Here is a 12,188-nt window from a genome sequence, read left to right on the forward strand (position 1 = left end):
TAAGACAGCTCTACTGAGATGTATTTTATATGAAGTCAGTGGATCGTTTTCCTTGAGTTTTGATAAGCAGTCATTTGTTTAGCATTCACCACAATCAAGGTAATATTTCCATCACCCTAAACAAGCTCTTTCATGGTGCTTTGCAGTTAATCCTCTACCCCAATGCAGGTAACTACTCATCGGCCTTCTTCACGGTGGATTAGTTTTGCTTTTTTTTTTTAGGTTTTGATAAAAGTGAAGTTGTGCGGTGTGTGCTCTTCTTGTGTTTGGCTTCTTTCAGTGAACAAAGTGTTTCTGAGATTGACCTATGGCATTGCATCTGTCAGAAGTTCTGTTGGTGCTTGGTAGAGTTCCATCGTGTGCATATACCATGGTTCGTTTATCTGTCCACCTGTTGATGGACACTTGGGTTGTTTCCAGTTTTTGCCTGTTTTGAATAAAGCTACTAGGGACATTTGTGTGCAGATATATTTTTATTTCTCTCTTTTTTTAGATGTAGTCTCACTCTGCCACCCAGGCTAGAGGGTAGTGGCAAGGTCTCGGCTCACTGCAACCTTAGCCTCCTGGGTTCAAGCGATTCTCTTGCCTCAGCCTCCCAAGTAGCTGAGATTACAGGCGCCCGCCACCACACCTGGCTAATTTTTGTATTTTTAGTAGGGACGGGGTTTCATCATGTTGGCCAGGCTAGTCTTGAACTCCTGACCTCAGATGATCCACCCATCTCAGCCTCCCAAAGTGCTGGGATTAAAGGTGTCAGCTACTGTGCCCAGCAATATTTTTATTTCTTTAAGTAAAAATTTAGGAGTAGAATCTCTGGGTCATGTGATAAGTATATATAACTTAATACAAGTATGTGTAAGTTCAGTCTTTAGAATAAACTGCCAAAATGTTTTCCAGTGATTGTACCATTTAGAACTCCCGCTAGCAAGATAGGATTCCGGTTGCTCTACACTTGTTACAGTCCGTCTTTTCTCTTTAGCCATTTGAGTGGATGTGTAACTGTCGCTCATTGTCGTTTTAATGTTTTCCTAATGGGTAAAGATGCTTGTCTACATTCTTTTATGAGGTGCTTTTTCAAATATTTTGCCCAATTTTTAACTGGGTTGTCTTACCAAGTTGCAAGAGTTTTTAGAAATGTATGTATTTGGGAATCAAGGGCCTTGTCAGATGTATGTATCGTGAAGATCTTCTCCCAGGCCGGCCACCTTTTTGTTTTCTTAACAGTGTCTGTCAAAAAGCAAAGGTTGGCTGGGTGTGGTGGCTCACACCTGTAATCACAGCACTTTGGGAGGCCGAGGTGGGCAGATTGCCTGAGGTCAGGAGTTCAAGACCAGCTTGGCCAAAAGTGGTGAAACCCTGTCTCTACTGAAAATACAAAAATTAGGCGTGATGGCAGGCGCCTGTAATCCCAGCTACTCAGGAGGCTGAGACAGGAGAATTGCTTGAACCTGGGAAGCAGAGGTTGCAGTGAGCTGAGATCATGCCACTGCACTCCAGCCTGGGCGACAAGAGTAAAACTCCGTGTCAAAAAAAAAAAAAAAATTGTTTTCACTATTCTAGGTCCTTTGCATGCCTACCCTTAATTTTAGAACCAGCTTGTCAGCTTCTATAAGAATACTTGCTGGGATTTTGATTGGGAATGCATTGAAGCTAGATGAATTTCGGGAGAATTGATGTGTTATTAATATTGCATATTCCAGCCCACAGACATGCTTATATCTCTCCATTCTGTGTAGACTTAACAGCTTCACAGCTTCTCTCAGCCATGTTTTATGGTTTTTCAGGGTAACATTTTGTATATAGTTTAACTTTATTCTGTATCTTTTGTGTTTTGGATTCTATTATAAATGGTGTTCTCCTAGTTTCATTTTCCAGTTGTTTGTTACTAGTCCGTAGAAACGTAATTAATAATTTGTATATTAACTTTATATTTTGTGACCTTGCTAAACTTATTTATTCTAGTGGCATTGAGAAAATTCCTTAAGATTTTCTACATACAAGATCATGTTGTCTGTGTATAAAGTCATTTGTATTACTATTTAATATGTATGCTCTTTTTTAATTATAAAGGTTTTTTTTTTTTTGCCTTACTGTACTGTTTAGTACCTCAGATAGAATATTGAATAGAATTGGTGAAAGAAGACATTTTTGCTTGTATTTCATCTTAGGGAATAAACATTTACTGTATTAACCATTGAAATGATGAATGTTGGTTGTAATTTTTTTTTCATAGATGCCCTTTATTAGGAGTTCCCTGCCCCTGTGCCCCCCCCCTTTTTTTTTTGAGACAGGGTCTCACCCTTTGGCCCAGGCTGGAGTACAGGTGGTACGATCATAGCTCATTGTAGCCTCATTCTCCTGGGCTCAAGCAATCCTTCTGCCTCAGCCTGCTGAATAGCTGGGACTACAGCACACAGCACCACGCCTGGCTAATTAAAAAAAAATTTTTGTAGAGGGGATTTTGCCACGTTGCCCAGGCTGATCTTGAACTCCTGAGCTCAAAGGATCCGCCTGCCTTGGCCTCCGACGCCTGGCCAGGAGTTCCCTTCTATTTTAAGTTTGCTTAGGGTATTTTTTTCATGAATACATATTGAATTTTGTCAGATGCCTTTTCTGTATTTATTGAGATGATTATATGACTTTTCATTTTTAGTCTGTTGATACAATGAATTACATTAATTGATTTTCAGATGTTGAACCAGCCCTTTCATCCCCAGGACAAACACAGATTGGTTGTGTTTATTATTTATTTTATATATTGATGGATTCGATTTGCTAATATATTGTTGATGATTTTTGTGTCAATGCTCTTGGCAGATACTGGTCTCTAGTTTTTTTTCTCATGATGTATTTCTCTTGTTTTGGTGTTGGGCTAATGTTGGGCTAAAAAAGTGAGTTGGGAAGTATTAAGGTAAAAGGAAATTAAATATTAAATTCACTGGTAAAGCAATCTGGGAGTGGAGTTTTCTTAGATGATTTTAATTATGAATTTAATTTCTTTAATATACATATGATAATAGATTTTCTATTTAGCATTGTGCTAGCTTTGGTAATTTGTGACTTTCAAGGGATTTGTCAGTTTTATTTAAGTAGTTGAATTTATTGGCATAAGGTTTATATTTCTTTATTTTCCTTTTAATATACCTGCGATCTGTAGTGACAGTGTCCTGTTTGTTTCCTGAGGTTGGCAATTTCTTTCATTTTTCTTTACCTTGATTAGTCCGATTTATCAACTTTATTAATCTTCTAAAAAATCTGCTTTTAGTTTTTATTTTCTCTATTTAATACTTAATTTCCTTTTACCTTTATTATTATTTTGTATTTTGGGTTTAATTTGTTCTCCTTGTCTAGTTTTTTAAGGGGGGAGTTAGTTATTGAAGTCTTTTTTCATTTTGAAGGCAGGTATTTAAAGCTGTCGATTCCTCTCTAAGCGGCACTTCAGCCGTGCATTATATATTTTTATAGGCCATGTCTTTCATCATTCTCTTTAAAATATTTTGTTTCCCCTGTGGATTCTTGTTTTCTCACTGGGTTATCTAGAAGTCAGATGTTTAATTTCCAGATACTTAAAGAGAGGTTCTAGATAGCTTTTTGTGTTGTGGTTTCTGGTTTAATTCTGTTGTCAGGGAACTTACTCTGTGATTTTCATCCTTTTAAGTTTATTGAGACTTAAGGTCCGTGACATGCCTTACCTTGCAGAATGTTTAATATGCATTTGAAAAGAATATTCTGCTGTTTGAAGGTAGAGTGTCTTCAGTGTCAGTTCAGATTGGTTGTTGGTGGTGTTTGTGTCTCCTTTACCGTTTTCCTGTCTTTGGTCCTGTTACTAGGTTAATCCGAGAGGAGGGTGGAAGGTGCACTTGTAACCCGCCGTTTGGTTCTGTCAGTTTTTACTTTGTGTATTTTCAAAGTCTGTTATGTTTACACATATTCAAGTTTTTGATATTAGTTGATGAATTAACCCTTTTGTCATTATGAGATGTTGCTTTTCATCACTGGTGGTAATCCTTGTCCCAGAAGTCTACTTCATTTAATGTGGATGTGGATTCAAGAGTGCTTGTGAATAGTGGCTGCACGGTGTATGTTTCATTCCTTTAACTTTTAACCTCTTGTTGTCTTTCTCTTTAAAGTGAATTTTTTGCAGATGCTGTGTAGTTGCTCTTGCTTTTTTATTCATCTGACAATCTCTTGGAGTGTTTAAACCAATTGCATTTAATGTGATTATCCATAAGGCTTGGTTTTACCATCTGGTCTGTTTCTGTTTATCTCTTTTCTTTTTCTTCCCTCTTTTAAGGGTTATTTTGGATTTTTTTTTTTTTTAAGTACTCCCTTTTATCCTCCAGTATTTTGTCGGGGTTGCTTTAGGGTTCCTGTCTGCATCTTCAGACCATCACAGGCTGCCTGCAAGTCAAAGTGATGCCACTGCACAAATAGCAGAAGATGCATCTTTTCCTCGCTGACCTTTGTGTGTCATTCATTTTACCCCAGCTGTGCTGTTTTGGCTTTCTTTTATCTTTTAAAGTATTTAAAAATTGAGAACAAAAGTCATTAAAATTTATCCACATAATTTCCATTCTTGTTGTTCTTAATTCCTTTGCATACATCAAGAGTTTCACACAGTTTGGTCTCAGGATCTCTTCGGTTTTTTTTTTGAGATGGGAGTTTCGCTCTTGTTACCCAGGTTGGAGTGCAATGGCGTGATCTCGGTTCACTGCAGCCTCCCTCTCCCGGGTTCAGGTGATTCTCCTGCCAGCCTCCCGAGTATCTGGGATTACAGGCGCCTGCCACTATGCCCGGCTAATTTTATATTTTTAGTAGAGATGGGGTTTCTCCATGTTGCTTAGGCTGGTCTCGAATTCCCGACCTCAGGTGATCTGCCCACCTCGGCCTCCTAAAGTGCTGGGATTACAGGCGTGAGCCACCACGCCTGGCCAGGACCTCTTTATAAATCGCTGTGGACCTCAGATAACTTACTTTTTTTTTTTTTTTTTTTTTTGATAGAGCTGGGGCCTTGCTGTGTTGCCCAGGCTGTTCTCAAACACCTGACCTCAAGCGAGCTTCCTGCCTTGGTCTCCCAATGTGCTGGGATTACAGGTGTGAGCCAGTGCGTCCTGCCGAACTTGTAAAGAAAATTTTAATCTATCAATGTTTGCCATACTAGAAGTTAAAAATCAGAAAGTTTAAAAATATTTATTTAAAAATAACAGTAAGTTGATTTCATGTTAATACTAACAATGTTTTAGTGAAAAATGACTATTTTTCAAAACAAATTAGAAGGGGCTGTGTGTGGCTCACATCTGGAATCTCAGCACTTTGGTAGGCTGAGGTGGGAGGATTTCTTGAGCCAGGGAGTTCAAGACCATCCCCGACAACATAGTGAGACCCCATCTACAAAAATTATTAAAAATTAGCCAAGCATGGTGGTGTGTACTTGTTGTCCCAGCTACTTGGGAGACCGAAGCAGGAGGATTGCTTGAGCCTGGGAGATTGAGGCTGCAGTGAGCCGTGATTGTGCCACTGCACTTCAGCCTGGGTGACAGGGTGAGACCCCATCTCAAAATAAAGAAATAAATAAGGAAGATGGCAGTATTTTACAATTTTGCAAGTGTCTTACTATCTGGCTTGCTAGAAGATAGCTGATTCTCCTATCTACTTTTGCATTTAATCTATTGAAGCTCATGAACAAAATCTGGCTTCATGTAGATATATAATTGGAAGAGGGGATAGTATTTTCACAGTCTTTTCTGAGAAGTATGCAAATCTGTTTTTGCTATTACACCAAAATTTGACAAACAATAGTTTCTCAAAGATTAATTATGTGGAATTTGAAACTATCATCAATTAATGTTTTTAAGAAATTGAGATATAATTTACATGCCATAAACTTCACTATTGTTAAAATGTACTAGTCAGTGGATTTTTTAATTTTTTAATTTTTATTTTTTGGAGAGAGAGACTCTGGCTCTGTCACCTAGGCTGGAGTGCCATGGTGTGATCTTGGCTCACTGCCACCTCTGCCTCCTGGGTTTAAGGGATTCTCCTGCCTTAGCCTCCCAAGTAACTGGGATTACAGGTGTGTGGTACTGTGCCTGGGTAATTTTTTTATTTTTTGTAGAGATAAGGTTTTGCCATGTTGGCCAGGCTTGTCTTGATATCCTCGCCTTCAAGTGATCCATCTGCCTCGGGCTCCCAAAGTGCTGGGATTACAGGTGTGAGCCACTGTGCCTGGCCTAGTCAGTAGTTTTTAATATATTCATAAGGGTGTTGTATTAATCTGTTTTCACACTGTCTAAAGAACTGTCCAAGACTGGGTAATTTATAAAGAAAAGAGGTTTAATTGACTCAGTTCCACATGGCTGGGGTGGCCTTGGGAAACTTACAATCATGGCGGAAGGGGAAGAGGCACGTCTTACATGGAGGCAGGCGTGAGAGAGCAAGCAAGAGTGGGGAAAACTGCCTTATAAAACCATCACATCTTGTGAGAGCCCACTCACTATCACAAGAACAGCATGGAGAAAACCTTCCCATGATCCAGTCACCTCCCACCTCGTCCCTCCCTCAACATGTGGGAATTATGGGGATTAGAGTTTGAGATAAGATTTGGGTGGGGACACAGAGCCAAACCATATCAGCATTATAGTCATCATCACTGGCTAATTCCAGAACATTTTTATCATTCCAAAAAAACTCTGAGCCTATTAGCAGCCAGACGTCATTCTCTCCTCAGCCCCTGGCAACTAGCAGTCTACTCTGTATCCATGGGTTTGCTCAGTCTGGACAGTTTTTATGAATGGTATCATACAGTATGTGATCTTCCGTGCCTGGCATCTTTCACAGAGCATGTTTCCAGGGTTCTTCCGTGTTGTAACGGGTGTCAGCGTTTCATTCCTTTTTATGCCTGAATAATATTCCACTGTGTGCTTACGCCTTGTTTTGTTTATTCATTTATCAATTGATGGGCATTTGTGGTGTTTCTGCATTTTGACTATTGTGAATAATGCTGATTTCATGCACAAGTTTCCTGTGTGAATACATGTTTTCATTTTTCTTGGGTATGTACCTGGGGTGGAATTGCTGGGTCATGTATTCATTCTGTGTTTAGCTTTTTGAGGAACTTCCAGACTGTCTTCCACAGCAGCTGTGCCATTTTGCATTCCCACTGGCTGCATCTGAGGGTTCTAGTTTTCCCCATCCTTGCTGACATTTGTTATTTTCTGGCTGTTTCTTTTTTTGTTTGAGACTGAGTCTCGCCCTTTTGCCCAAGCGGGAGTGCAGTGGTGCGGTCGTGGCTCACTGCAACCTCTGCCTCCTGGGTTCAAGTGATTCTCCTGCCTCAGCCTCTCAAGTAGCTAGGATTACAGGTGTGAGCCACCACACCTGACTAATTTTTGTATTTTTTGTAGAGACAGGGTTTCGTCATGTTGCCCAGGCTGGTCTTGAACTCCTGAGCTCAAGAGCTCCATCTGCTTCGGCCTCCCAAAGTGCTGGGATTACAGGTGTGAGCCACCGTGCCTGACTGTATATCTTCTTTGGAGGAATTCATACCCTTTGCCTATTTAAAAATTGGATTGTCTTTTTATGGTTGTATTGTTCTTTTATAGATTCTGGGTACTAGATCAGTGAGTTTTTATACTCTGTTATTACTATATAGTAACCATTTCTAGTTCTTGCATTCTTCCTGGACCTTTTACCCACCCAGGGTTTTGCAGCTTCATGCTTTGGTCATTTGGAAAACTGTTTCACTGAGTTATGTAGATCTTCCAAATGTTGTCACATTTCATGACACAGTATCAAAACTTACATTCATTGATATTGCCAATCTTGGCTGGGCGTGGTGGCTCACACCTGTAATCCCAGCACTTTGGGAGGCTGAGGCAGGTGGATCACGAGGTCAGGATATCGAGATCATCCTGGCTAACACGGTGAAATCCTGTCTCTACTAAAAACACAAAAAATTAGCCGGGCGTGGTGGTGGGCGCCTGTAGTCCCAACTATTCAGGAGGCTGAGGCAGGAGAATGGCGAGACACGGGAGGCGGAGCTTGCAGTGAGCCGAGATCATGCCACCGCACTTCAGCCTGGGCGACAGAGCAAGACACCATCTCAAAAAAAAAAAAAAAAAAAGAAATCGCCAATCTCATCAGAAAAGCCTTTACATGTTAGGAAGTTATCTAGCTTTTGGTGGCAGAAACAAGTTTTCCAAAATTTAAATTTTTTCTGAAATTCAAATTTTATTACTGGAAACAAGTAGTTTTCTTTTAGTGACAGACATTCATTAAAAAAAAACCCAAAAAACACTTCTTTGGTTTTGAGATGATGTCTTAACATGTTTGCAAATGTGAATAACTGGTTTGTTAGTGGCTCAGCTTGTAACTCAGTCAGGTGCACAGGTGCATGTCCCGAGGTCACTGATGTCATTTGGTCCACAGGAGAGGTGCTTTGTGCCTGCTGACCATGTGGTCATGGAATACAAAAGAAGTTGTACTATAAGGTAGAGATTTAATAAAATATTTTCCATCTGTATCGTTTCCTTCAGCCTAAAAAACTTCTTTTAGCATTTTTTTTTTTTTTTTACAAGCAGTTCTACTGAATTCTCTCAGCTTTTTTGTTTTTTTTCTGAAAAAGACATTTTGCTTTCATTTTCCAAAGATACGGCTGGATATAAAATTTTAGGTTGACTGAATTTTCTTTCAGGTGAAAATATGGCTCCATTCTGTTATGCTGCTGGGGTTACTTTGTGGGATGAGGTGGGACTGGGTTCTTGCTCCAACTTTTTAAGACACTGACTTTCAACCGTTGTCTTGTCTGCAGCCTTGTCTCTGGTCTGAGGATGGGAGGCGTCTTGGGGGTGTTTGCAGGGCCCCTGCCTGGCATCTCTTCCCCAGCACTGGGGCTGCACTGGCTCTGCTCTGTGTAGGTTTCCCTTGCTTACAGGGTTCCCCTCTTGCCTTGTTTGTCCTGTGGATTTTCAGCTTTTAAATTATCTTTTCTGTATTATTTTCACAGGGATCAGAGTTACAAGCAAATGTTTGATTTACTCTGTTTAGTCTTCTTGATTTTTTGGTAATTTATATTTTCCTTTAAAATGTTAGTTTCATTAAAAATTTCAAATTAATTTACATTTTAAGAAGGATGTGTTTTTATGTGGTGCTTTTTTAGTGGCTTCGACTTTCCTCCAAAAATATGACTGTTTCATGTTATGTATTGGTATTTTCATTCATTTTCTTGATTAGCTTTTCCAGACTTTAAAAAAAAAAAAAAAAAGGAGGGGGGGGGTCTTGCTGTGTTGCCTAGGCTGGCGTGTGGTTTTTGGACTCAAGTGATCTTCGTGCCTCAGCCTTCCAAGTGGCTGGGATGATACGTGTGAGCTGCCACACTCGTCCTTTGCAAAGGACTCTTTTAATCATGCATACAAAACTTGGTTGTGGATTTAAATATCCTTTCTTGATTGAATTTTACATTATCTATATATTTTTTTGTCTTTTCTTTATTTTTAAAAACAGTTTTTCGTACTCCTGATTTGATGTGCATGGTGGACTCCTTTGTCTGTGTTGTTTGATGACGAAGCATTCAGCTCTGTGCCTTTTTGTCTGATCATGGCTTTTACCTCGCCCCTTTAAGCACTGCTGAGTGTTTTTCTCCATACTTTATGATTGCAATTTTGATATTGAGTTAGTAATTATAGGAGAGAATACTTAAATTTCTAAGAAGTTGAATTAATTTTTAAGGGGTGTATAGTTAAACTTTTATAATTAGATTTGGTTTGGTATGATTTTTCCATGGTCTGGGATGTGTGACCTATCCTGTCACAAGTTAGGCTCTTTAGTGAGATGTCTCCACCAGATTGTTTTGTAAGTGGCATTTGCTGTTGGTGTTGGAGAAGCTTAGCTGTTTGACAGTACTTGTGTGGTGAGTGACCACTGCCAAGATGTAGTGACTCTGTCCCGCAGTGACGGGGGAGCACTGCGCTGGCATTGGGGTGGGGGTCGGGGGCAGGTGGTTTCCTGGTGGTAGCAGGCGGACCTTGTTGTGGATCATGCGGGATCCATGTACTTCTGTATCTGTGTAATTGGCCTAAACAATACCTATGTCTAGGAGTCAGAGGTGAATCAGGTGAAGTGGGGGTCTCTGGGGGATAATTGTGGAGATACAGTTGTGCGGGACAGCAATTACCTCTTTAATGCATTTCTCTTCTACTTTAGGTAAATCTTAAAATGAGAGAGATAACAGAGAAAGAAGTTAAATTAAAACAACAGTTATTGGAAAGTCCAGCTCATCAAAAGGTAAAGGGTAAATTTAATTTTTCTGGAATGCACTAAGTTAATGTTGGTCCCAATTTTAAAGAATTCTGTTAGTTCCCACTATTTGCTTATTCTCTATTTTTACTCACCAAAGAAGCAGCTAGTCTCTTGGATTCACCTGGTGGGCTGATTCTCCACACCTCAGTGAGATGTGACCACGGCAGCCTGCCCCGCCTCTCCTGGGAAGGGGTGTTTTGTATTGCACTTTATGGTGGGTGAGGGTATTTGGGGGTATTGGGAAGCTTGAGTGAGGGACGTAGGGCCCACCTGGGCGCTAGCTTCCACAAGTCAACAAACAAGGGGGAAATTGCCTGTTGCTAAAGATGCCCTCGAAAAGTCCTTAAGTGGCCCATGAGGTACAGCGTAGCTGGTGGTGTACCTGTGTGCCTTTGCCATGATTCTGCTGGATGAACCCTACGTGCCTACTGAAGTAGCACGATGGCTGGGCTGCACCTTCCAGCCGTTAGCCTTTTTCTTCCTCTGACGTTATTTTCTCTTTTGCAAGCACATGTGTGACTGAATTCACTCAGTTCAGTGCACACAAGATGCAGCCCGACCATCTATAAGGTCTCGCCTTTGAAGGGCAGTGTGCTGCCTTCCCCTGTTCCTTCTTCCCCCTCCAGTGGCACCAGCCCCTGGCCATGCATTTGTTAGCTGGGTGGGCGGGTGAGTCAGGCCGCCTGGTATGCCTCCCTCATCTGGATCTTAAGCATTGAGCTTCCTCCCTGTTCCTCAGATGGTCATGTTTAACACATGGGTACAGACTAAGCACTAGACCCTTCCCGCGTCAGAGCTGACTTCTTGCCTTTTGGTACCCAGCCCATAGCAAGTTTCTGAAGTTTTCTTTGCTACTGCAAAGAATAGTGTTGTGGAGGTGACTCGTGATCTTCCACTTTAATCATCTGCTAATACAACATGCCTATGGCCACGTACACTTAGAACACTTTGCTTACCAGAGGCTCTCCCGCCTCTGCCGTGTAAACGCCGTGGGGAAGTGTGTGTTACCTCGTCCACACGTGGACCTGCTCTGCTGATGCTCCTCTCCTGCCTTCCTTCTCTCGCTTCCTGAGCAGTCTCCCTCCAAGTGGTATTGGAAGTTAGTGCCTGTAAGTGAACCCCAAGCCGCCAGCTGCCATCTACAGAGCCATCCTGTCGCGATCACTTGCTTCCATTAAAAACTGCTCACACCCGAAACTGTTTTTTTGTTGTTGTTGTTTAAATGTCCCACCTTGGAGTTATTTATATAGTACAAGAATTGGCCTGATTCTGAGCCGAATAGGCCTTGTAATATGGCACTTTGGAACTCTTAAGTTACATTTCGCCCAGTTTCCTAGTTAGTTCTTTAAGTGATCAACGTGCACGTAATGAGAGGGCATTTTTGTGATAGATACAGAGGGAATGAGAAGTGGTCTAGTTGCCCAAGTTACTCTGTATATTTTGTTCTTTCTGATGTTACCTTGCCTGACTGTGGTATGTAATGTGACATCTGTTAGGAGCCATCAGCTGGGTGGTCCAGGTATGCAGGTGATGCACCTGGTGGACTAGGGCTGGAGGGCTGCAGAGAGGGGCTCTCACCAGCGTGTCAGATTCCTCTGTTCTCCTCCTCGGGTGTTGCAGCCACTCCTGCTGCCTCGGCCTGCATGGAGTGGGGAAGGGGCGTTTCCTTATTCCCAGGTCTGAGTTAGGTCAGCCTGGCCACAGGCTTTCTGGAGTTAAGTGTGAATTTTCACATAAAAAGAAAGGTGAAAACAGCATTTGGTTTTCCAACCCTAGTTGTGCTCCACCTGGTGGCCCATTCTGGAAGCGGAGCCAGTTTGTTACCCAGGCCCCTGGGGAGAGAGTACTTGGTGCCAGTGGTGCCTTTCTCGGGAACTTTTGGATGCAGATCT

The 12,188-nt window shown here is 41.4% G+C and overlaps 1 protein-coding gene across 12 annotated transcripts in view; it reads left to right on the forward strand.

The window, feature by feature from the left end:
* Positions 1–12,188, forward strand: part of CAMSAP1 (calmodulin regulated spectrin associated protein 1) — a 104,168-nt gene that overhangs the window by 29,948 nt on the left and 62,032 nt on the right. For 9 of the 12 annotated variants that reach the window (XR_010148546.1, XR_010148547.1, XM_024345974.3 and 6 more), the window contains one exon: positions 10,201–10,281. The exons of 1 other annotated variant lie outside the window; for it this stretch is intronic. Coding sequence is in view for 7 of the 11 variants with exons in the window: in XM_024345974.3 (XP_024201742.1) it covers positions 10,201–10,281 (81 nt within the window). In the remaining 4 variants the exon portion in view is untranslated. Of the gene's footprint in view, positions 1–10,200; positions 10,282–11,372; positions 11,406–12,188 lie in introns of those variants that run through there. 2 more of the 12 variants (XM_009457687.5, XM_003951563.6) reach the window with 1 other exon arrangement.

The sequence above is a fragment of the Pan troglodytes genome, chromosome 11 (genome assembly GCF_028858775.2).
Source record: "Pan troglodytes isolate AG18354 chromosome 11, NHGRI_mPanTro3-v2.0_pri, whole genome shotgun sequence".
In the NCBI taxonomy this organism is placed as follows: Eukaryota; Metazoa; Chordata; class Mammalia; order Primates; family Hominidae; genus Pan; species Pan troglodytes.